At 40.7% G+C, this 27,579-nt stretch overlaps 1 protein-coding gene across 1 annotated transcript; it reads left to right on the top strand.

Moving 5' to 3' along the window:
* Positions 1–27,579, top strand: LOC135733754 (GTPase IMAP family member 8-like). Its single transcript, XM_065252544.2, has 8 exons — positions 1–113; positions 192–1,094; positions 4,359–5,270; positions 10,338–10,460; positions 10,581–10,703; positions 10,967–11,165; positions 26,049–26,134; positions 26,213–27,579. Exons 1-8 carry the CDS (start codon positions 95–97, stop codon positions 27,133–27,135), a joined length of 3,288 nt encoding a protein of 1,095 aa, XP_065108616.1. The 5' UTR covers positions 1–94; the 3' UTR covers positions 27,136–27,579.

Below are 27,579 nucleotides of genomic sequence, written 5' to 3'. Positions count from 1 at the left end.
TGATGTGCTTGCAGTATCTTAGTTTCTGTTTTAGATCGCAAGCCCAGCCCTTATAAACTCACTCCTCTCTGGTTCTTTGTCATACGGAGTGAACATGGATCCACAATATGAAGGTTTGTAGCAGAAATGGATGAACAGTAAGAGGATACATTTATAAGAACTATTTGTTAATGTTTATTTTTGTTCCCTAGGAAATAAACTGCGTATTATCCTGGTTGGGAAAACTGGCAGTGGGAAGAGTGCCACAGGAAATACCATCCTTGGAAAGGAGGTTTTTCACAAAGAATCAAGCTCCAAGTCAGTGACCAGGCAGTGTAAGAAAGCTACTGAAATTGTTGATGATAAAGAAATCACAGTGGTGGACACTCCTGGATGGTGTGATACGGAGCTATCTGATGAAGAGCTTAAGGAGGAAGCAGTCAAGTGCATCGACCTGTCCTACCCTGGACCGCATGTCTTTCTACTTGTGTTAAAGATTGGTCGTTTCACAAATGAGGAGAAAAAAACAGTCCAGAAAATACAGGAGATCTTTGGTGATAATTCCATCAAATTCACAATGATCCTGTTCACAAGAGGAGACGATCTGGAGGAGGACAAACGTATTAATGACTATGTAAGAGAGGCTACACAAGATCTTAAAGCTTTAGTTGATGAGTGTGGGGGCAGATATCATGTTTTCAACAATAAAGATAAACACCGTAAACAAGTATCAACACTCCTAAAGAAGATCCAAGATATGGTGAGAAACAACAATGGGCAGTGCTTTTCTAACACGACATACCAACTATTACACAAATACAAAGCAAGAGAAGCCGGGTTAAATGAGCAAATCCAAGCTGCTGAGAGGGAGAAGCGAGCTAGAAAAGCTAGGTGCGAAATACTGATGATGGAGAATAAACACTACAGGCAGAGAGAAGCAGAGCTAGAGCAACGACTAAAACAACAACAACAGCAACAACAACGAACCAGAAAAATGATGTCTGCAAATAATCAAAAGGAAGAAGAAAGCAGAAACATACCTGAACTAACACAGCAGCAGGAAAAAGAAAGGGCTGAAAAGGAAGCAATGTTTAAATCTCAACAAGAAAAGTGGAGTTGCTGTATTTCATGAAAGCCTTGTTAATCTAGAGGTTTCTAAAAAGGTTTTCAGAATGACTCATAATGTATCTCAATGATAAAATGATTTTGGATTTTAAAAACAGACACTTACTATCAAATCTATTCACGTTTTTAAAAACACATCTTTTATTTTGTTTCTTTATCTATGCTTGCTGTTGCTACATGATTTAAAACCTTAAAAAACCTGTTTAGTAAATCATCAGACAGATGATTTTAGAATTGTGTTTCTTATATTGCATCATAAACTCAGTGTAATTTTTTGTCTCAAAAAGAAAATGTTGTAGCGACTTTCATCCTGCACAACAAAAACATTGCTCACTTTCTCACTTTAGTGGGGAGGACTCCATCAAAGTGCATTTTAAAGTAAAATAGATTCAGATTTTATATTTTCTAATAAATAAAACCTTTAACAATGTATATGTAATTATAAAATAAATACAATTTAAGCACTGTCATTTATCTTATCATATTGTAAAGTATCATCCATGGCTTAAATACACTGATCTGCATACAGGTTAGTCTTGATCAACAATGTTTTGTATCAGTACATCAGAAATGATCAAATCAAAGTTTTTAGTTCTTCTGAATCAAGAGCAGCAGCATCAATGAGAGACCCAGGATTCTCATTGAAGGGAAAGTTTTTTGGCTGTCAGTTTGTTTCTTGCCACCCATGGCTAATAGGTTTAACAAGCGCTCATGCACGCACACAAACATCCACGCAAGCAAGTCAACCAAACATGTATATTTATTGATGCACAAATAAGTAAATGAATGCAGGTGAGTATTGATAGTGTTGTGAGTTTTTGATATGGTAACTGATAATTAAGATGCCTTTTATTTTTCAATATGTATGTGCACCTTCATGTAAACAATTTTTTATTATTTTGTATGGATACCTGTACGAATAATTGCTTTTGTGTTGTTAATCATAAATAACTCAATGGTTATAAGAACTGGGTGTGTTCCTTTATCTAAAACAATAAGAGATCTAGGAGACAATAAGGACAGTTGCAAATTATAAAAAATGTCACCCCAAACAGGTTTTCTGTGTTTTAAGTTTAGTTATCTTTTGTTTTAAAAAATGGAAACAATTTTCAGTAACAGAATAGAAATTATGTCTTTTTCACTCTCTATTGTGGTTATAGACCTGGTTCTGTTCTGTAATATCAGACTTGGAAACACAGAGCAAGTCAACCAAACATACACAAATAAGTCAATTTATGCAGTTGAGTATTGATAGAATTGAGGGGTTTTAATATGGAAACTGATAATTAAGATGTCTTTTATTTACAGATTGTATAATATAGTTTACATTGTAAAAGGTCCCTTTTGTAATTTATTAAGAATGAGGAGAAACAAACGTTTCACTCTTTGCTTTAAAATATATCTGCCAAAAAAGGTTTAACAAAGAAAATTCATTATTTAATGTTTGACCAATATACTACTAGAAATGTCAATTGGGGCAGCAGGGTCACAAAAATAGGATGAAAATTAATGGTAGTTGTAAGATTGCTGTGGTTTTGAATTGGTAAAAGGTGTACAGAAAAAAAGTGATCAAAATATTCATGTACCTGATAATTCTGCTCACACTGTAACTGCACTCGTGCCTCTGCCGCATGAATACGACTACATTGTAACATTTATCATGTCTCAGTGTTATCATAAGGTGGTCAGAACAGTTGTGCACACTAGTTAAGACAATTAGCAGATTTTTTAAATCTGTGAAGCCTTTTACAGTGCTTGCATTATATTATTCTAATGTCACGTGTCAGCTCTGATACTTTTCTACTTAATCATTATATGGCTTTGAGTTGGTTTACATAATCAAGGTTGCACAAAGATTGTGATCCTAGTAAAATGCCAGGCTGATTTTTTGTCCCAGTCTAGCACTGAGTACTAGACACAACTATCAAAACCAGGGTTTTTTTTAGGAGTGGCCAAGATGAGGCTCATTAATTGGGTAAATGAGAGCTGGCACCCACTTGTCATTCCTGGAACTCACAATTCCGAAATCAAAAATGTAAAATTTTAAATATAATCTTCACCAATCGACGGCAAATTTAAAGATTGTACATGTTTATACCGCGGGTCTGTTGAATGCTTTATTCCGATTGGCTGAGAAATGTTTCATGGGTTTTGATTATTTTTCAATAAACGCACACCTAACTTGTCAAATGTCTTAAAAACAGGCACCAGAGCAATGTTTTTGGTAACTGTGGTATAAACGGAATAATTGACTCCGGTCCTTTGAATTATTCGAAAATAATGCACTTACGCTGTGTTCAATGGCCCTAATCAATTATTCCTTACATAATCTCACCTAAAATAATCTTAAAAGTACAATCTCTTACCCAGAGAAAGAAATATTGAGAAACTGCTATGATGTCTATTGAATTGGCTTGCGCTATGTACAACCCATTGCATACAACCTGGACAATTTACATTTCTCCAAAGAAAAAAATGGATCTGTTTATAAATGTATAATATTTAAATTGATCTAAAATGTTCTAAATTTCACTTGTTTGTTCAAATAACATTAGTCTTATTATATGTACAACATGGAAAATATCAGGTTTAGGTAAAGTCAATTACACATTAGTCTTTATTTAATTTTTACAGACCAATAAAAAAAATTGTGTGCCCCAGTGTATACACCAAATATGTGAGTCATTTCTTGAATCTGTGAGAATAATGCTCATCAGTGTTGCCACCCCTCATAGATCTCATGAATAATTTTATAGATCCGCCCCTGTTTTAATGTTTCTTCTATTGTGCTTAATTGTGCTTGTAATTTGTTTACTTTTTTAATTAATATTGTTAAAAAGTATTGTTTTAAACAATATTTGAAATGTATATAGTTTTTATTGTCTATCTTTTTATTTTAAGAATACATGGTTCAAAAACAATGAAAATAACTATGCCTGTATTATTTATTACATTGAAAGTTTTTTATCTTATAAAGTCACAAAGAGAAGTTGTAAAACCTGTTTAGGGAAAGATGCAGTTCAGTGTTATGCTCTAATGGGGGCCATATGTCAGTGTGATGTCTTTGCAGTATCTTAGTTTCTCTTTAAGATCTGAAGGAACAAGCCCAGCCCTTATAAACTCACTCCTCTCTGGTTCTCTTGTCATACTGAGTGAACATGGATATACAATCTGAAGGTTTGTAGCAGAAATGGATGAACAGTAAGAGCATACATTTATAAGAACTATTTGTTAATGTTAATTTTGTTCCCTAGGAAATAAGCTGCGTATTATCCTGATTGGGATAACAGGATGTGGGAAGAGTGCCACAGGAAATACAATCCTTGGAAAGGAGGTTTTTCACAAAGAATCAAGCTCCAAGTCAGTGACCAGGCAGTGTAAGAAAGCTACTGAAATTGTTGATGATAAAGAAATCACAGTGGTGGACACTCCTGGATGGTGTGATACGGAGCTATCTGATGAAGAGCTTAAGGAGGAAGCAGTCAAGTGCATGGACCTGGCCTACCCTGGACCTCATGTCTTTCTACTTGTGTTAAAGATTGGTCGTTTCACCAATGAAGAGAAAAAAACAGTCCAGAAAATACGGGAGGTCTTTGATGGAGATTCCAATAAATACACAATGATCCTGTTCACAAGAGGTGACGATCTGGATGGAAACAAACGTATCATTGACTATGTAAGAGAGGCTTCACCATCTCTTAAAGCTTTAGTTGATGAGTGTGGGGGCAGATATCATGTTTTCAACAATAAAGATCAAAACCGTAAACAAGTATCAACACTCCTCAAGAAGATCCAAGATATGGTGAGAAACAACAATGGGCAGTGCTTTTCTAACACGACATACCAACAATTACAAAAATACATACCAAAAGAAGCTGAGTTAAAGATGCAAATCCAAGCTGCTGAGAGGGAGAAACGATTCGTATTAGTGAACGAGAGGAATAAACACTACAGGCAGAGAGAAGCAGAGCTAAAGGAACAACTAAGACAAAAACAACAACAACAACGAACCAGTAAATTGATTGACCAGTTTACAATGATGTCTGCAAATAAGCAAACGGAAGAAGAATTAAAAGCTATAATTCATGAACTAAAACAGCAGCTGGAAAAAGAAAGGGCTGAAAAGGAAGCAATGTATAAATGTCAACAAGAAAAGTGGAGTTGCTGTATTTCATGAAAGCCTTGTTAATCTAGAGGTTTCTTATAAGTTTTTCAGAATTACTCATAATGTATCTCAATGGTAAAATGATTTTGGATTTTAAAAACACATGGATTGGATTTTTAAGACACTTACTATCTAATCAATTCACGCTTTTAAAAACACATTTATATTGTCTCTTTAATTCTGTCTGCTCCATGATTAAAAAACTTTTAAAAAATCTGTATAACTGTTTAGTAAATCATCAGACAGATGATTTTAGAATTGTGTTTCTTATATTGCATCATAAATTCAGTGTAATTTTTGTCTCATAAAGAAAATGTTGTAGCGACTTTCATCCTGCACAACAAAAACATTGCTCACTTTCTCACTTTAGTGGTGAGGACTCCATCAAAGTGCATTTTAAAGTAAAATAGATTCAGATTTTATATTTTCTAATAAAAAAACTTTAAGCACTGTCATTTATCGGAGTAAAATTTATCTTGTAAACTGCGTAACAATTCCCAGAATGTAGCAGCAGCAGCATCAATAAGAGACCCAGGATTCTCATTGAAGGGAAAGTTTTTTGTCTGTCAGTTTGTTTCTTGCCACCCATGGCTAATAGGTTTAACAAGCGCGCATGCACGCACACAAACATTCACGCAAGCAAATCAACTAAACATGTATATTTATTGATGCACAAATAAGTAAATGAATGCAGGTGAGTATTGATAGTGTTGTGATTTTTTTTTAAATGGTAACTGATAATTAAGATGCCTTTTATTTTTCAATATGTATGTGCACCTTCATGTAAACATTTTTTTATTATTTTGTATAGATACCTGTAAGAATAATTGCTTTTGTGTTGTTGATCATAAATAGCTCAATGGTTGCGTGAGATTATAAGAACTGGGTGTGTTCCTTTATCTAAAACAATAAGAGATCTAGGAGACAATAAGGACAGTTGCAAATTATAAAAATATGTAACCCCAAACAGGTTTTCTGTGTTTTATTAGTTATCTTTTGTTTTAAAAAATGGAAACAATTTTCTGTAACAGAATAGAAATTATGTCTTTTTCACTCTCTATTGTGGTTATAGACCAGGGGCCGGATTCACAAAACATTCTTAAGAAGAAAAATCTTCTTAACTGCAATTTTTATCTGAAATTCAAGCTTAAGAAAAAAGTTAAGAATATTTTGTATTCTCAAAAAAGCTTCTTAACTCTTTCCCCGCCATTGACGAGATATCTCGTCAATTAAGAGAAAACGCTTCCCCGCCAATGACGAGATATTCCGTCTTTCCGCAATACCGCTATTATCCACCAGGTGGCGCCCTTCCGCAACTTTTTAAACCCGGAAGTATTGCCCTATGGCAAGCTGCTGCATGTCCGTGTCTGTTTTAAAGATCGCTCTGAATATGATCTCTATGAAAAGTCCGTCATAAAAATGGAATTATCTCTGCTTTTTGCTCAAAATATGGTGTTTTTGCAAAAACCTACCCATATTCAAAAGCTGATTGCAAAAGAACCACTAAAGGTAGGATGAAACGTTTTTTTTTTGTTTGAAAGCAGAGGGTCTGTTCTTTCATTTGGTATATTGTATGTTTATATATTTAAAGAGGAACATTTTCTGGAAGGCATTAAACTTTGGTGAAAATCATGAAAAATGCTGGCGCTGGCTGGCAACTTTTTTTAAAAACGCTGGCGGTGAAAGAGTTAAGAAAGTTCTTATTTTTTTCCTTAAGTATGTTCTTAAGAAAAAACTTAAGCAGAATTCCAATTCTCGAAAAATAAACTGTCTTAAATAACATCTTAAAGTTAGGATAACCATACAGTAGTCTCAAATCTCAAAATGTAAGATGTTTTATAAGTTAATGTGATTGTTTTAAATGTGACATGTTGTATTTTGTAGTCTGAAATGGCAATTTAATCAGTTTACTTCACATAGATTAGTTTAAAGTGGAATTCCACACTCATATAATGAAGTTTAATGGCTTACTCAGTAATATTTCATGAAACACAAATAAGTATCAGTGATAATATTAGCAAACATTTCACTTCCTCCGTAATAGCCTACATTCATTGTGAAATTACTTAACAGCTAAAAGTCGCTCTAAGCGAGAGGCGAACCGGTAATCGCTCCGCCATGCGAGTCGAGGGCACCGAAACCGCAGGCACGCTTCACCCTCCGCGTCCGTCTCTTGAGGCGTGAGCGCGTGTCGCGGGAGACGAAAGCCGTGGGCACGGAGAGTGAAGCACGCACACCCAGAGCGCTCGACCCGCATGACGGACCGATTGGAACATTATGGAATTTTATTTACGCACCGCACCGCCTTAATACTAGCTGGCCTCTGTTACAACAGCGAATAACATCCTGTAGTAGTCTTAATGCATCACTCGTTTGTATCGCGATAATGATCGCAAGGTAGTCAAAAGATTAATGGATAAGTGTATTGTTACCTCAGTAGCAGGGTATCTTAATTCATTTAAAAGCTTGTCATTTATTCTTAAGACACAAATTTAAGATATTCTTAAGAAAAAAATTGAGAACTTAAGATATGTTTGAGAATTGCACTTAGGAACATTCTTACGCACTTCTTATAATTTATTTTAAGAACTTTCTTATTTTTTGTCTTAAGAATGTTTTCGTGAATCCGGCCCCTGGTTCTGTTCTGTAATACCAGACTTGGAAACACAGAGCAAGTCATCCAAACATACACAAATAAGTCAATTTATGCAGGTGAGTATTGATAGAATTGAGGGGTTTTAATATGTAAACTGATAATTAAGATGTCTTTTATTTACAGAATGTATAGTATAGTTTACATTGTAAAAGGTCCCTTATAAAACGGGCAGTTCTGGTTCTTCATTTTGATTGGTTGAAACGCGTTCTAAGCCGTGATAAAATACACAGGTAACCCCACGGTTCAGACCACATTACATAAGTATCACTGCGCCACTGTTGCTGCGTACTGATTTATGAAAATAAATACCACAGTCTTTAATCATATTTTTAATTTGTCTACAATTGCACAATTAATAGCGATATCCAGATAAATGTCAATACATATTGTTGAGTCATCTCGTCGATAAAGAGAAAACGTTGTCTGAGGATATTATAAATCAAGTTCATACATCTGCTATTATCCACCGGGTGGCAATCTTACCCAACTTAAACACTGACGCATTCACTCAACACTGAAAACAGCGTGTTTTCATCATGGCTCTGAATCTGATCTCTTACAAAAGTTCTTCACAAAAATGGAATTATCTCCGCTTTTAGCTAAAAAATTTGAGAGGTGATAAGAGAACAAATGAAGGTAGGATGAAACCTTTTTTTGTTTGTTTTTGTTTGAAAGCGGATGGTCTGTTCTTTCATTTGATATTTTATGTTTATTTAAAGAAGATACATTTTTCTGCAAGGCATTAAACTAAAACTGGGTGGCAACTTAAAAAAAACGCTGACGGGGAAAGAGTTCAGCATGCTTCCAAGCATATTTGATCATCACTTCAACAGTTGCACAATATAAATGTTAATGTATAAATTACATGAATGTTGGTTTATAAAATAAACACCACAGTCTTAAATCATATTTTCATTGTGTCTTTGCTGCATCTCTGTTGGTTGTGATCTGCGCTCTGTTGCAGCCACACTTGATTCTGAGGAACTACTTTGTTTGGCGGAAGAGTAATATTTGTACTAATATAATTACAACTTATTTGTGTTTTATTTTATAAAATCCCACTAACGTTATGCATATGAAGTAACCGTTTTATAAACGCAATAAACCCCAAGAAGCAGTGGGTTACCAGTGCATTTTATAACAGCCTAACAACGCCCCTAAGCTGTTATAAAATGCACTGGTAACCCACTGCATCCTGGGGTTTATTGCTTTATTTTGTAATTTATTAAGAATGAGGAGAAACAAACGTTTCACTCATTGCTTTAAAATATATCTGCCAAAAAAAGGTTTAACAAAGAAAATTCATTATTTAATATTTGACCAATAGACTACTAGAAATGTCAACTGGGGCGGCAGGGTCACAAAAAATAGGATGAAAATTAATGGTAGTTGTAAGATTGCTGTGGTTTTGAATTGGTAAAAGGTGTACAGAAAAAAAGTGATCAAAATATTAATGTACCTGATAATTCTGCTCACACTGTAATTGCACCCGTGGCTCTGCCGCATGACTACGACTACATTGTAACAAACAGGTCTCAGTGTTATTTTAAGGTGGTCAGAATGGTTGTGTATACTGGTTAAGACGATTAGCAGATTTTTAAAATCTCCGAAGCCTTTTACAGTGCTTGCATTATATTATTCTAATGTCACGTGTCAGCTCTTATAGACGGTTTCATCGGACGCACATACGCTGACGCGATACACGTCTGGATACAAAGTTTTCTTCTGGTTTGGTTTTTTTAATGGTCTGACTAGTTGCTAAACTGATCTCTTGAACAAATGTGTCATGAACTGTGAAACGGGTTAAATCCAAATGCAGGTTTATTGAAGAGTAATCCACAAACCGGCTATTATTAAGGAATTAAGGGATTCCTCCACATATTCCTCTATCGGGCAGTTTCCTTGGCGTAGTTCTAGCAACAAACTTCCTGGGTCAATATTGGGTGTGTAATTCTGAAATAGGTTGGGGCTCTGAGCATTCGTCAAAACCGCCGCCATCTTAGATCAGGGGTCTTGTCATAGGAAGTATCTAGGTAAAGCTGCTATCTCCGCCTGTACTTCGAATTCATGAACGATGCCGGACTTTTGTGCTGCGCATGGATGTTAGGGCTACTAGCACTATGCAATACAGTTAGAAAAAGTACATTTTCATAAAATCAAAACTTTTATTTTTTTCTGAATTAAATGCTAAATACATGTCTGACTGTTGAAACAAACCAAAAGAAAACCACGAAAAACACGTTCATGACGATTTATGGTGATTTTATTTCGGTTACACCATTGCCTACAATGACGCTGATGCAGGATTCCCCTGTTTCAAGATGGCGGCTCTAGTTGACGCATTCGGTCCAATGAACTGCCTTAGCCAAGGCGACATCTAGTGTACATATCTATGGGGGGTGACCATGTTAGCTGACCCTTCAGCCGTGACAGGAAGTTCCGGAGACTCATGTTCAGACCTATCAGCCATGGAAGGAAGTTCAGGAGACTCAGGTTCAGACCTTTCAGCCATGACAGGAAGTTCCGGAGACTCAGGTTCATGGCCTTGAGAGACCTCTTGTGGAACAGTAGAGCAGAAAGCAGACCACACACACCACAGAGCCATAGCAAATACCAGAAACACAGAAGTCAAAGAACATACCTCGGGCACCATAGGTTCCACGAATCTGGAGACCACTGTACTTAAGACCACCCCACTAGGAACACTAGCTGCCCGCACTGACACCAGTGGAGTGTCCACCAGACTCGAGACTAGCCGTTTGTTCCAGAAATTCACCAGTAACACTGTAGAGCCGGCCATCTTGTGAACTGGCTCGGATGTGGCGGCAGCCATCTTGTGAACTGGCTCGGGTGCGGCTGCCATATCTTGTGAACTGGCTCGGGTGCGGCAGCAGCCATCTTGTGAACTGGCTCGGGTGCGGCAGCAGCCATCTTGTGAACTGGCTCAGGTGCGGCAGGAGCCATCTTGATAACAGGTGCAGGTATGGCAACGGCCCTCTGGGGAACAGGTGTAGATATGGCAATGGCCCTCTTGATAACAGGTGGAGGTATGGCAATAGCCATCTTGAAAACAGGTGCAATCATGGCGGCGGCCATTTTGGGAACTGGTGCAGGCCTGGCGGCCCTCTTAGAGAAAGGTGTTCTTCTGATTGCCATCCTGGACATAGATAAAGGGCATGGTGGCATCGATTTTAGGAACAGGGACAGACATGGTGGCGGCCATTTTAGGAACGGAGACAGGCATGGCTTCTACTGGCTTTGGCAAAATAGACATGGCAAGGACAGGACTGGACAGAATAAACATAGTGCATACAGGCGTCTGTGGGTGATCTGACTGCCCAGCCCATGGAGCCTGATGCCTACTGCCCCCCCCCAAAAAATGTTTAGGAGTGGCGTCCACCTCCACTTCACCCACAGTGAAGGAGGACCCACTCAACAACAATGCAAAGTCAATAAAGTCCTGAAAAGACCCAATTTCCCGACTGTTGGGCATGAGGTAGCGTAAATGGTCATTCAAGCCAAAAAAGAAAAAGTCTTTCAGAGCTAAATCGCCAAAGTTCACTCGATAGCTTAGATTTAGGAATTCCTCCACATATTCCTCTATCGGGCGGATTCCTTGGCGTAGTTCTAGCAACAAAGTTCCTGGGTCAATATTGGGTGGGTAATTCTGAAATGGGTTATGGCAAATACCTGAAAAGTTGAGTTTGGATTTGGCTGATTGTTCCATGGCTGGTGTAGAAAAAATCGACCGGAGTGGATGAAGTAAACCGCTGAATCTTGTGTGGCGAAGTATTCTGTCATGAACTGTGAAACGGGTTAGATCCAAAAGCAGGTTTATTGAAGAGTAATCCACAAACAGGCTAAGGTCAACAACCAGGCAAACGAACACAGCATAGGCAATCCAAAAACAGTAGTCAATATATCCAGGCAAAGGTCAGGGCAGGCAGCAAACAATCATCAACAATAAACAGGCACGGGTCAAAAACAGAAAGACACAGAACAGGATAACGGGATAAGCGCTCGGTATGCAGACAGGCTAACAATACTTCGCAAAGTGAATGAGTTCTGAGTTAGCTATATAGTCCAGGTAATTATAAAAACAGGAAACAGGTGTGGTGCTGATAAGACTAGTGCATGGGATGATGGGTAATGAAGTCCTGAGGGTGATGTATGGGAGAAGCCTCTGCAGGCCAGCAGAGGGAGCCATGCTGGCTCTCATCACAAAATGCCTAGTCGAAAATAACTAATGTTTTGGTTTCCTATGTAATCTATGTGTTGTTTTTTGCTTGTTATATAAATAAACTAAGTTTAAAGAACTTTGTTGTTATTTATTCTTAGCGGAGTTTACCGGAAGTTACCTGCGGACCACAACAGCTGCTTGTTTATGTTGTTACTGCTGAAACCGTCAATAAACCAAAAATGCGACGCTGCGTTTTTCCTTATCATGGCAGAATCAACTTAAAATACTCCATCATTAATAATCATACACTAACGTGTTTGACATCATTTGAAGCGGTAAAGAGTCTTCTTTAATGTGTGTTCATTCACAATAACAACAGATCTTTGTGTTATGTCAAATAAAGAAAATAAACAGGGTGTGCATCCAGGCATTTCTGTCTCCGCAAGGTGTCTCTCAAAACACGTTACAAAAATCAATTGAAACTCCGCGAATACCCGTCACACAAACATGATACACATATCCAAAGAAAAGCCTGAAATGTCTACTTTTAAACAAGCTAATCGAAAACAAATAATGCCGGTTTATATAATCTGCATTGAAGTAAAGAGAGTACCGTTTTTCCTGGCTGACTTCATTATCTTTAATTCGGTCACGCCCACAGGTGGTACCCGCTGTTGACATGGAAATCAACAGACGAGCGGTTCAAACCATAATAAACAAAGCGTAAAGTTTATCAGATTTAAAGACTTTACAGGATTAGTTTTACAGGGGGACCTCTGAGAAAATCGTGCTTCTCAGAGGTCCTCTGTGTTTTTAATCCCGTCCGAATCGGCCATGTCTGTGTTTTTCTCTGATGACCTCCGTAAGAATTCCAGAGCAATTTACTTACTGTTTTTCGCCGAACTCAGAGGTCCTCTGAGAAATTGAATCCCGTCCGAATGCAAATGTCTGTGTTTGCCCACAATATCTTTTGAAAACGCGGTTCATTACGTGTTTTGGCCGACGTGATCTGCCGTAAGGTCTTACTAATGCGCGTATATTGTATTTCCTGAGTTCCATTCATTCAGATATGAATGTTTTTTCGCATTCAGCAAAATAAGATAAATAAATAAATCAAGACGAGCTAAATATCATACACTGTTAAGACTGGCCACTGTACTATCATTAACGTTATAAGAAACTCCGTTCAAAGTTGTTCAACTCCGGAATGGTAATGTTAATTAATAAAGATAATACATTTTATTAATCATTATTTCTTCATTTCTTTGTGTTTATTATAAGCAGACAGTTATATAAAACACGTAGGCTAACATTTTAGTAGGATTCGTATATTTTATTTTGATTTGTTAAAATTAAATTAATAAATTACATTTAAAGCAAAATATTAAACATTACAAACACGCGTATCCAGAGCACGTGCTACTGCAACGCCCAAATGCATGAAACAGACACTCCCATCTCTGGAATAGCCTGCATCATTTTAATCCCGTCCGAATCGGTACATAAATCACAGACGTCCTGGGGGACACGTTGAAACTCAAACTTTGTTTTGAAAACTAATCCCGTCCGAATAGTGCTTTAGACACAGTTATTCACTTTTGTATTCAGTTTGAGTAATGCTGCACTGCGGGGATTTGCTGTAAAATGATTCCATATTGTTTACATGCAAGGTAATTCCATACATGTCGCTTTACACGCGACACCGTTTTTATGAGCGCCGCGTTACACTGAGACGTGAGCTCGCGCACATGGAAGCCATATGCAATGTGTTTTTAAAGTTCATACTCGCTTACAGAAACACGTTTAAAACAGAAGCAGAAGACGATAAGGGGATGGGCATCTGAAAACAGTCATCTGAAAACAGCTTTTTATATAACTAATCACTGCAGATGTTTATTTGAGATTTCTTTGAGATCTGAATTTAGTTTATGTACATGATAGAGAGTTTATATGAATGTACTATCAGCAATATTTACCCATCAGTTATGTGTAAGGGTATTTCTGTGGACAATTTATGCTAACAGCTGTTTATAACTCTCTTACAGGTCTGCATCCCTCTTATCAGTACAAAACTATGAAGTGGAAAAACACCTTTTGGACAAAGTTATATGGTAACATGAGCCACATGAAGTTTACAGTTCTGTTGTTTATCAGTTTCTTATACGCCAGCAGCCATATCACCCTGTAGCCCAAGACAGCTTGCCCACTGAAGCTAAGCAGGGCTGAGCCTGGTCAGTACTTGGATGGGAGACCACTTGGGAAAAACCAGGTTGCTGCTGGTAGAGGTGTTAGTGAGACCAGCAGGGGGTGCTCACCCTGTGGTCTGTGTGGGTCCTAACACCCCAGTATAGTGATGGGGACACTATACTGTCAAAAAGCACCGTCCTTCGGATGAGACGTTAAACCGAGGTCCTGACTCTCTGTGGTCATTAAAAAATCCCAGGATGTCCTTCGAAAAAGAGTAGGGGTGTGCCCCGGCATCCTGGCCAAACTTGCCCATTGGCCTACTAATCATCCCTTCATACTAATTGGCTACATCACTCTGTCTCCTCTCCACTAATAAGCTGGTGTGTGGTGAGCGTTCTGGCGCAATATGGCTGCCGTCGCATCATCCAGGTGGATGCTGCACATTGGTGGTGGTTGAGGAGATTCCCCCATTCATATGTAAAGCGCTTTGAGTACTGAGAAAAGCGCTATATAAATGTAAGGAATTATTATTAATTATTATACAAGTTAAGTTTTTGAATAGAGTTTGTTTCCAAATAAACTGAAAATGTCCTACTGACTAGGGGTGGGCGATAAACCGGTAGACATAATTAACCGGTAGAAATTTGTCAACCGGTAGAGATTTTGGACTATCGTTTCTATCGAGGTTACGCGCCAACGTCACGCTCCGTGTAGAAATCAGCGGGAGGAGGAGAATGGCGTTATTTAAAACACTATAAACCTCCGACCGAAACACTAAGGGAATTTAAGGGAATTTTGGGAAATTCCCATATTTAGCTCAAATGGAATAATATGTACAATTAACTAATTAATTATACAAATTATTAAGATTTTAAACTGATTAAGCAGAATAATAATAACAATTAATTAATGTATTTGTCCAGCAAATACTTATAATTGTACATTTAAGAAGTTAATTCTGTGGCCTTTAGAAAATAACATTCTTACTGCTATAAAGTATTTTTAAGCATGTAGCTTTAAGATCTTAACGGCAGATTAAGTGACATTTATTTCATAAGCATTGAACACAGAAACAATTCAATTGTGAAATGCAAAACCGGTTTATTAAACTACGTTACACTACAAAAACACACAAGACTAACTATACATACAAACAACAAACAAGAAACATATATGAAAGAGAAAGAATGGAAAATTAAGAGAGAGAGAAAGAAAGAGAGAGTAAAAGAAGGGCAATATCACTATAGACTTAACTTCTGCACAAATCATCAGAACTCTAAGAATCACCTTAATTAAAAGGGGCAATAACTTTTTACAGCGAATGAACAAGCGATACTTGCGTTTGGCTTTTGTGAGGCACGTGTGTACGTCCAGCTGTATGGGCGCGTATGCGAGGAAGAGAGTTCCTGAGTTTGTGATCACGTGACGGAGTCCTTGGAGGTGTCCGTAGGAGTTGTTCCTTTTTGGGTTAATCCGTCGGTCTGGTTAATCTGTGGCGATTAATTTGTCCAATTTGTTAAAGTTTGTCCAAGTGTCAGGGTGCCCGTGAAAACTATCCAAGAGAGGGACAGGTCTCACAGCGAGCCCGGCTGGGCGCCGTGGCCTCGCTGTTGAGCAGCCGCTTGGCGTGCTGTGCGTGAGCTGTGTGCTGTGAGCATCGATGAATTGGGGTGCAGGCCTCTTAACCTGAGTTTAGACCAACCCCTTTGAAGTTCAGATGACCAATCCAAAAGGGTGTTGATAGAGTAGGAAAACTTTGTCTTTGTTTTACCAGACTCATTTGCATAGATGGACTATGCTAAAGATTTTGTTAAATAATAATTTGGATTAATATTTAACAAGTTTGATATCAGTTATGGTAAGATGATGCACATCATTGATCAGGAAAGGAAAAGGGGATTATTAAGAGTGTAAACAAGGTATGGTTTGAAACACACATAAAATAGTAATCTCATGAATGTGAATTATGAGACATGCTAAAATGAACAAAGCATCCCTATAGTGTTACAAGAAAGTGGTTCATTACAGATACAAACATGCAATACAAGGATATATAATATATACAATTTAAACCAATTTATTTTGGTCTTAACTGTGATCTTAGACAGACACATTTTTGTGTCATGGCTGCTTCGTCTCTGCTCACGGTTTGAAGTTTGCTTTGAGGTGTTAATTTGCTTAGATTGGCACAATAAAACAGCCAGAGAGAGAGTCGATAGGTCTGGAAATGTGTGTTATCAGGAGATTAGGATCTTCTGATGAAAGCGTCCGAGCAGACCTGGTGACAAAACTCATTCTAGGGTCACAGCATGAAACCGTTAACGACCCAGACTGAAGAGACCTCCAGTGGACGTCCAGTCAGATGTTACATCCGTTTGTACAGGTATTTAAGCACTGCAGTTTTAAAACAAGTTATTTTAAGCCATTGAAACACAGACAACATATCTGTATGCATTCGTTCTTTCTGTGTGTCAGGAGCGGACAAGTCGCCCAACCGCTGCTCTTTCTGTCTGTGAGGAGCGCGCAAGTCGAGCGACCGCTGCTCATTAAGTTCGTGAGCATTTTTCCGCTTTATTGGCCTTAAATACACATATGCGTCAAAATTCCCGTCTTTGCAAGCATCCTCATAAACATGACCAGTTAGGTCTTTAGAGAAAGTAAACAGCTAAAAGAGAAAGCGCATGTGTAACAGTGTATTGGATCCGGACTTTGGTCTTAAAGGGGAAGTTACCTAATTTTGCTCCTGTCTGTCACTCGTGGTAATCAAACAGCATTGAGAGAAACACTCTCACTGCTCCTGATTAAATCACTTTTCTACCTTAAATAAAAAAAAAAAAATAGGCCTATACATACATGCATGCATAATTATTTATTATCATTCTTATATCATTGACTGTTTATCTTCAGAGAGCTTGTGTTTTGTTTGTTATTATCTTCTTTCTATGCTTGTATAGGTTTTTTGTGAGAATTATGAACATTTCTATTAAACATTTCTAGGTATTAAAGATTTAAACCTTATTAAAACATAAAAAACTCTACCCTGATACATATCGTTATCATGATATAAAATTAATCCTATCGTGATAGAAGAATTTGGTCATATAGCCCACCCCTACTACTGACCATCATTTCTATTTTGATTATATTGTTAACTTCTTAATAAACCTCAAACAAACATGTATACATTTGTCCTCACATTCTTTACTGTAGTTCCCGACATTCCTGTCTCATTATGCAGCTCATTACGCAAGTCTTTGTTTGCTAGCCATCAATCAATCCTTCTCGCATACGGCCCCTCTATAAACAAAAAAGTGTCTTACAATTTCTAAATCAATATATTGTTTTATGTGAATAAGTAGGCGTGATGATTTTCACATCATTTTAAAGAAAAAACTCTAGACTACTAGATTCTGTTTAGAAAAGTCTTGTTAAAACATGTTTAGTATGGGTTTTGTGGACTTGTATCAGTGACTTAAAAGTTTTGCTTTTAAAATCACACATAAACATTTTTCTCTCAAAAATACAAACATGTACATACATGTAGCTCATATAATATTTTAGCCCAGTTTGCGCTGAACGCAGTGGTATGAGACACTTGCCATTATTATGTTTTAAAGCAACTCAAAAAAGACCAAATGTAAGAGCATGTCAGAACCTCTGACAGTCTCCCAAAATGGTCGGACCCCAGAGGGTTAATCATTATATGGCTTTGAGTGGGTTTACATAGTCAATGTTGCACAAAGATTGTGATTCTAGTAAAATGCCAGGCCGATTTTTTGTCCCAGTCTGGCACTGACCACTAGACACAACTATCAAAACCAGGGTTTTTAAGGAGTGGCCAAGATGAGGCTCATTAATTGGGTAAACAAGAGCTGGCACCCACTTGTCGTGCCTGAAACTCACAATTCCGAAATCAAAAATGTAAAAATTTAAATATAATCTTTACCAATCGACTGTAGATTTAAAGATTGTACATGTTTACACCACGGATCTGTTGAATGCTTTATTCTGATTGACTGAGAAATGTTTAATGGGTGTTGATTATTTTTCAATAAACGCACACCTAACTTGTTAAAAGTCTTAAAAACAGGCACCAGAGCAATGTTTTTGGTAACTGTGGTATAAACGGAATAATTGACTCCGGTCCTTTGAATTATTCGAAAATAATGCACTTACGCTGTGTTCAATGGCCCTAATCAATTATTCCTTACATAATCTCACCTAAAATAATCTTAAAAGTACAATCTCTTACCCAGAGAAAGAAATATTGAGAAACGTCTCGGTTACGGATGTAACCCTCGTTCCCTGAAGGAGGGAACGGAGACGTCACGTCGTGACCGACGAATTGGGAACTCGCTTATAGAGACCAATCTACTTCGTATACTACTAAAACGCCAATGAACCTGGCATTGAGATATTTGCATAATGCTGGCGCCGCCCCGCCAGGTGCCTTTATAAGCAGCAGGTGCAAATAGGGAAATTAGCTTCTTTTCGCTGAGAAAGCCGGGAGAAAGTGACCGGACGATAAACAGCAGGGAGCAGCCCTGTGGCGACGGGACGTGACGTCTCCGTTCCCTCCTTCAGGGAACGAGGGTTACATCCGTAACCGAGACGTTCCCTTTCAGTCGGTCACTACGACGTCACGTCGTGACCGACGAATTGGGAATCCCTACCAAAACGCCACTAGGGGCTGACCTCTTCCAGTGTCTGCGTAAAGCCCTCCGGTTCCACTTAAGGAGGAGGAGATAGGTTTTAAGGCAGAAGGCCGGGCACTAGATGTTCCTTTAACCCCACAGAAGTGCCAGCGACTGGGAAGCGCCCTACCTGAGCGGGATAGGAACGCTGCGGAAGCCACCGCCCGTCTTAAGGGCTAATGGTGGGCGAAGTCAACCGTAGTTGAGGAATAAAGACAGCCGTGGCTGTGTAAGCAAAGCAGTGCTCTGCTAAGGGAAACGTGGGCTGGTAGGATTAACCCCACGGAAAAATACTCACAAAGGAACCCGGTGGGACACAATGTGGAGCCCGAGCCAGACACGTAGGTTCGCGAGGATACAGCTAGTGAAAGGCTGACAGCCAATGCTCCGCAACAAAGGCTGCCAAGGCAGCGGAGGAAGAACAATTCAAACCATTACGCATTTTTGTTCTGAAGGCCTTCCATACTGACACAGTTATGAAGCATCAGTTGGAGGCTGCAAGCCGACCTGCGAGACTGCTCTCTGTGCTCCCCCTGGTGAGGAAAGAACACGAGAGGATACAGGCTCGATACGAACACTGTAAAATCTAGTGAACGTATTAGGTGTCGCCCAACCAGCAGCTCTACAGATGTCTGTTAGCGAGGAACCACGAGCTAAAGCCCAAGATGAGGCAACACTCCGTGTGGAGTGCGCTCTCAAATTAAAGGGGCAAGCAATACCCTGAAGATTATAAGCCAGGGCGATAGTATCAACTATCCAATGAGACATCCTCTGCTTAGTGACAGCTTTCCCTTTCTGCTGGCCACCATAACAAACAAAGAGCTGGTCTGAGGTCCTGAGGCTTTGCGTGCGAACCACGTAGAGTCGCAGTGCGCGTACGGGGCACAACAAAGCCATGGTTGGGTCTGCGTCCTCCGGGGGCAGCGCTTGCAAGCTCACCACCTTATCTCTGAAGGGAGTGGTGGGAACTTTGGGCACGTAGCCTGGTCTGGGTCTCAGTGAGACAGCAGGACCAAACTAAAAGCACGAATCGTCAACAGAGAATGCATGTAAATCCCCTACTCTCTTCATGGAGGCCAATGCTATCAGGGTCAGAGTTTTCATTGATAAAAACATCAGACTCGTAGACTGCAAAGGCTCAAAAGGGAGACCTGAAGGCTTCAGCACCACGCACAGGTCTCAGGAGGAAAGAGGGAGGGCGCGAGGGGTTTAGCCTGCGAGCGCCTCTTAAAATGTAATAATTAAATCATGCTGGCCAACTGATCTGCCGTTGATAAGAGAGTGATGAGCAGAAATAGCGGCGATATCAACTTTAATGGCGGAGGGACAGCCTACCATCTAACCTATGTTAAAGATATAAAAGCACAATGTTAATGGGCATTCTCTGGGGTCCTCGCGTTGCGAAGAGCACCGGGTGACGAAAAAGGTTTTTCTTTAAGCGCGTAAGCCCGTCTTGTGGACGGTGCTCGAACCGCGTCGATGGTGTTAGATACCACTTGCGATAAATCACCTAAACCTTGCGCGCGCTCAACGACCATACATGGAAATCCCACAGGTCGGGGCGCGGGTGCCATAATGTGCCCCTTCCTTGAGAAAGAAAGTCTTTCCTCAGGGGAAATCATCAGGGAGGGGCTGAAGCGAGGAGCATTAACTCTGAAAACCAATTCCTGGTAGTCCAGTACGGGGCGACTAATAAAAGGCTCTCCTCGTCCTGCCTGACTTTGCACAGTGTCTGCGCAATAAAGCTCACTGGAAGGAATGCGTATTTACGCACCCCCCGCGGCCAGCTGTGTGCCAACGCATCCACGCCGAGGCTGCCCTCGGTTAGTGAATAAAATAGGCGACAGTGGGTATCGTCCGGCGACGCAAACAGATCTATCTACGCACAACCGAACTTCTTCCAAATTAGCTGGACCGTCTGGAGGTGGAGTCGCCATTCGCTGGGGGCGCAGCTCGGGAAGCGCGTCTGCCGCTGTATTGAGCGAACCCGGGATGTAAATGGCACGAAGGGACCTCAGATGCTTCTGACTCCAAAGGAGGAGATGACGAGCGAGATGCGACAGGTGACGAGAGCGCAAAACCGCCTTAACGGTAAATAACGCAACAGTCGCAATGTTATTGGTGTCGGCTAATACATCCTTCCCTCGCATCTCCATAGCGGAGCGTACAAGTCCCAGATATACAGCGCACCGCTCGCGGCAGTTGGGGTGCTATGCACACCCCTGAGACTGCAAGCCCGTCATACGTGGCTGATCATCCCGTGCTGAGGGCATTGCAATATACAGAATGCCAGGAGACCCCTCAGGGGCACATCTTCTATCGGAAATGCCGGGTCTACCACGGGGAAAAATTGAGATGACACGCAGGTGTAATGTTTACACGGTGTATGTCGGTGTGCCACGCTCTCCTCGAGACTCGATCGTAAGCCAACGCTGAAGCGGTCTCATATGAAGCAGCTCGGGCGGATGTCACAGCCGCAGCATGCTGTCATATGTCCAGGAGCTTCTGAAATTGTTTCAAAGGGACCGCGTACTTCCCTCGAATTAAACCGAGGCAAGTCAGAACTGACTAGGTTGCGCGCTCTTATAAAACACGCCAATTAGTCGATCGAGTCTTATTTCCATACTGAGAAAAAGGATCCTCTGCACGGGGCAAAGTTGCTCTTTCCCTCTTTCTTTACAGGTCTAAGGCTGCAAACCGATCTGAATATTGAAATACGAGCCTCGGCGTTATCATCCAAAAAGAACACCTTCGTAGAGCCGGTGCGTAAATCAAATCGATCGTAACCCGCCGCGTATTTTGGGTACTATGAGATAAAGGCTGGAAAAACCCTATCATCATCATCTCGGTAAGAGGGACCACTCGAACATCCTTCGCCAACAGGATATCGACTTTTGCACGCAGTACATGTGCATCGGACGCTTTCACCACAGTGAAACGAAAGCCCGAATTTTGGGGAGTGCCGGATTCGTAACCGAGGCGGATCGTGCGTAAAACCCAACGAAACGGGCTGGGAACTGAAGCCAAGCACCCAGGCACCGTACGAGGAGAAATAACGACACTACCGAAGTACCCGCGGTGGGGCAGCGAAGCGAGACAGGTGGGACTGCCGGTGCGTCTGCTGTGACAGCATAAACATCTACAGTATGTGTGTGTGACACTGACCTGAGCCCGCTGAGGGTAACGGTCATCTGGTCTCCTCTACGGAGAGAGCGCAGACTCCGATGAGGGTGCTGGTGGTCCGGTCTCCTCAGCGGAGAGCTCGGACTCCTCAGGTCACCCGCTGGCGATAGAGGAGAGGTAGGGGAGCTGGTGTGGACCCGCTCACGGCTCTCTCGATCCTCCGGAGACCCAGAGAGGGAAGAGGAATGCACTCTTATGTGTGGTTAAGTGGGTACCGGCCGAACAGCCGGTGGAACATATGCAAACCAAGGATTTTCCACCCGACCCTCTATCGGGGGAAGGAGCTACATCTCCTGAAGAGTGATCCTCTGCCAATCCGGGTCGCCCTTCACTGGCCACTTAAACTCCCGAATTTCACGGGCGGGGCGAGCTGCTGACGACCGGTTCCCCTGCGCTGCCGAGATGGGGTCCGAGGAGGGGAACGGAGGTGGTCGCCGCAGGACGCCGACGGCGAGAGGCAGACTGAGGAGCCGGCGTGGTGGACCAAGGGCAGCTTTCCTTCGCCGGGGCATGACCTAGGAGATCGCCTCAGTCTGCGCAGCGGAGCTGTACGACTCCACGGCCTCGCCGAAGAGGCCGGTCTGTGAGACAGGAGCATTAAAGAAGTTGTTCTCGCCTGCGTCCGTCATGTCAGCCAGACACAGCCAAAGGTGGCGATCTTGAACCACTGTGGTGGACATCGCACGACTGAAGGTCGCGGTCTCCCTCGTAAATCCTTGGTGAGCCTGCAGCAACGTTATTGCGTGCAGGGCCGAAGCCGCCTCTCCGGCATGCCTGACGGGCAGCGTCCGTAACCGGACGACTGTCTACAAACACGGGAGGGAAGGTTGGGTGGTCCCTCCAGGAACGCATCCCGCTCCACTGAAGGGGTCCCCGCCCTTAGCGGCTCCGTTGGCGAGGAGGTGAGGGGTGAAAGCTGAACGGCCGGACGGCCGCAAATCACGTCAGCTCTTCGTGCCGTCGGGAAAGAAAGGCACAGGAGGAGAGGACCGAGAGGCCCGAGCAGCTCCGAAGTACCAATCATGTGGGCGGGACGGTTCGGGCGGAGAGGGGTTAACCTTTCCAACTCTACCGTCTCCGCCGCTTGAGCGGGCACGGCCGCCATCTCCGGAACGACTCTGCCTCGGAGGAAAAATGGACACCCCTCTGATGCTGCAGAAGTGACGGGACCAGAAGGAGGTACAATGGATTCGGCAGACATCGTAGAACACGACTCTGCAGTCTCCACTGGAGCCTCAACCGGCTGAGGATGAGAGGGCCGGTAGGTGGAGGACGCATCCTCCGTCCTACTCAGCGTAGTGACGCGAAGGGCGCCCTGCGAGCGCTTGACAGCCGCACCATGGCGGCGTCAGCACTGCAAAGGCGCGGACAGCGTTCCCGTAGAAACGACAGTCGTCTCCGCAATCCAAGAGGGTTATGCTCTCACAGAGAGAACAGAAACTCTCCACGAACGCAGCCCCGGAGTGCTCGATGCCTGAGCACGAAGACAGCGCTCGTGACCGTCACTGGAACCCTTATACTTCTCGCATCCAAGATCGCACGGGCGAAAAGCTATCCTGAAAAGGACGCTGATCTCCGCATATACGAGAGAGTGGCTGCCTTTAACAAGGCACAAAGCTCTCTCGTATCACTCTTTTAGGGAAATTCACTCAGATGCTTAGTTGATGAGCGCACAGGAAGGCAACGCACACACTAAACTCAAAACAATAAACAGATGTAGAGCCGTGGAATAAGCGAAGCGTCCGCTGTGATACTGCTAGTTCAACCAACTTCAGCAATCAAATCCCAACAGAGTAAAGTAGCTTCTCAGTAGCAGATAAAGCCGGCTTTCGAAGCGAAAAAGCTAATTTCCCTATTTGCACCTGCTGCTTATAAAGGCACCTGGCGGGGCGGCGCCAGCATTATGCAAATATCTCAATGCCAAGTTCATTGGCGTTTTAGTAGTATACGAAGCAGATTGGTCTCTCTAAGCGAGTTCCCAATTCGTCGGTCACGACGTGACGTCGTAGTGACCGACTGAAAGGGAACTGCTATGATGTCTATTGAATTGGCTTGCGCTATGTACAACCCATTGCATACAACCTGGACAATTTACATTTCTCCAAAGAAAAAAATGGATCTGTTTATAAATGTATAATATTTAAATTGATCTAAAATGTTCTAAATTTCACTTGTTTATTCAAATAACGTTAGTCTTATTATATGTACAACATGGAAAATATAAATTTCTCCAAAGAAAAAAAAATCTATTTTATGAATGTATAATATTTTTATTGACCTGAAATGGACAATTTAAAGTCATCAAATAAATGGCAATAGGGTTTAGGCACAGACATAAATTTCATTTATTCATTCAAGTTTCTTCACTATCATTACATTTTACAACGTGAAAATTTTACATTTATCAAAAATAAATGTTTATAACTGTATATAAATGTATCCATAGGCATAATCTGTATTGTTGGTTAGTAAATTATACTTGGTTAAGTAGAACTCTATAAATGTAGCAGAACTTTAATATACCTTACCATCTCATTTAATTTATCTGTCTTTCCAATACAGCTATAAGGTTTAGGTAAAGTCAATTACACATTAGTCTTCATTTAATTTTTACAGACCAATATAAAAATTGTGTGCCCCAGTATATACACCAAATATGTGAATCATTTCTTGAATCCGTGAGAATGATGCAAGGATGCTCACCAGTGTTGCCACCCCTCATAGTTCTCATGACACCCCCTTACCACCTCAAAAAAAATTTTCTAGATCTGCCCCTGTTTGAATGTTTCTTCTATTTTGCTTAATTGTGCTTGTAATTTGTTTACTTTTTTAATTAATATTGTTAAAAAGTATATTTGAAATGTATATAGTTTTTATTGTCTATCTTTTTATTTTAAGAATACATGGTTCAAAACAATGAAAATGACTATGCCTATTATTTATTACTTTGAAAGTTTTTTATCTTATAAAGTCACAAAGAATAGTTGTTTAACCTGTATATGGTAAGATGCAGTTCAGTGTTGTGCTCTAATGGGGGCAATATGTCAGTTTGATGTGCTTGCAGTATCTTATGGCGCTTTTCCATTGCATAGTACCCCACGGTTTAGTTTAGTTTGGGTCGGGTCAGCTCACCTCACTTTGGCGTGGTTAGCTTTTCCATCGAGTTTAGTATCACTTCGGAGTGGGAGGGATTATAGGCGTGTCGTTATATTTGCGCTGCCTACTGCTGTGACATCATACACGTGAGAGCGTTGTTGTACATTCCCATACATTCATTTATTTCTCAGTCTGCCACAAAATTAAAATTGGCCACCACAAATAGATGTTTGCACATCGCGTTTATAACTACCTCTGTCTCACATGACAGTTTCTGTTCAAACACTGACCCGTGGCGTCAGTCGACGGCGCTCCGCTGAGCCTCATTCAAGTTGCATTTAAGCATATATAATGCGGACGGGCACGTCGTGAATGTGCCGCCACAAACTGCAAGTCTGGAAAAAACTGTTATGGTGTCCCGGATTCTCAACCTGCGGATGTTTTTTATCGCTAAAAGGGTGTTTAGAAACTTATAGCAGAACACAGATAACAACATGTTTGCTTGAGACAGCGCAAGCTAGCAGTAAGCTAAAGCTAATATTTACATTATAGCGATGACGTGACGATTCTCTCAGACCAATCAGTGATCTACAGTGTTTTCGCATCACGTTTGGTATCAGCTCGGGTTGCTTGGAACCCCAACCGAGGTGGTACGAAAAAAAGTATCGGGTACTACGTACTGCACCCAATGGAAAAGCTCGCAAAAGTAAGCTGACCCGACCCTAACTAAACTAAACCGTGGGGTACTATGCAATGGAAAAGCGCCATTAGTTTCTGTTTTAGATCACAAGGAACAAGCCCAGCCCTTATAAACTCACTCCTGTCTGGTTCTTTGTCATACGGAGTGAACATGGATCCACAATCTGAAGGTTTGTAGCAGAAATGGATTAACAGTAAGAGCATACATTTATAAGAACTATTTGTTAAAGTTTATTTTTGTTCCCTAGGAAATGAGGTGCGTATTATCCTGGTTGGGAAAACAGGATGTGGGAAGAGTGCCACAGGAAATACCATCCTTGGAAAGAAGGTTTTTCAACAAGAATCAAGCTTCAAGTCAGTGACCAGGCAGTGTAAGAAAGCTACTGAAATTGTTGGAGATAAAGAAGTCACAGTGGTGGACACTCCTGGATGGTGTGATACGGAGCTATCTGATGAAGAGCTTAAGGAGGAAGCAGTCAAGTGCATGGACCTGGCCTACCCTGGACCTCATGTCTTTCTACTTGTGTTAAAGATTGGTCGTTTCACCAATGAAGAGAAAAAAACAGTCCAGAAAATACGGGAGGTCTTTGATGGAGATTCCAATAAATACACAATGATCCTGTTCACAAGAGGTGACGATCTGGATGGAAACAAACGTATCATTGACTATGTAAGAGAGGCTTCACCATCTCTTAAAGCTTTAGTTGATGAGTGTGGGGGCAGATATCATGTTTTCAACAATAAAGATCAAAACCGTAAACAAGTATCAACACTCCTCAAGAAGATCCAAGATATGGTGAGAAACAACAATGGGCAGTGCTTTTCTAACACGACATACCAACAATTACAAAAATACATACCAAGAGAAGCTGAGTTAAAGATGCAAATCCAAGCTGCTGAGAGGGAGAAACGATTCGTATTAGTGAACGAGAGGAATAAACACTACAGGCAGAGAGAAGCAGAGCTAAAGGAACAACTAAGACAAAAACAACAACAACAACGAACCAGTAAATTGATTGACCAGTTTACAATGATGTCTGCAAATAAGCAAACGGAAGAAGAATTAAAAGCTATAATTCATGAACTAAAACAGCAGCTGGAAAAAGAAAGGGCTGAAAAGGAAGAAATGTATAAATGTCAACAAGAAAAGTGGAGTTGCTGTATTTCATGAAAGCCTTGTTAATCTAGAGGTTTCTTATAAGTTTTTCAGAATTACTCATAATGTATCTCAATGGTAAAATGATTTTGGATTTTAAAAACACATGGATTGGATTTTTAAGACACTTACTATCTAATCAATTCACGCTTTTAAAAACACATTTATATTGTCTCTTTAATTCTGTCTGCTCCATGATTAAAAAACCTTTAAAAAATCTGTATAACTGTTTAGTAAATCATCAGACAGATGATTTTAGAATTGTGTTTCTTATATTGCATCATAAATTCAGTGTAATTTTTGTCTCATAAAGAAAATGTTGTAGCGACTTTCATCCTGCACAACAAAAACATTGCTCACTTTCTCACTTTAGTGGTGAGGACTCCATCAAAGTGCATTTTAAAGTAAAATAGATTCAGATTTTATATTTTCTAATAAAAAAAACTTTAAGCACTGTCA

This window comes from Paramisgurnus dabryanus, chromosome 3 (assembly GCF_030506205.2).
Source record: "Paramisgurnus dabryanus chromosome 3, PD_genome_1.1, whole genome shotgun sequence".
Lineage (NCBI taxonomy): Eukaryota > Metazoa > Chordata > Actinopteri > Cypriniformes > Cobitidae > Paramisgurnus > Paramisgurnus dabryanus.
Note: the sequence above shows the minus strand (reverse complement) of the source record. Positions and strands in the feature narration are given on the sequence as shown.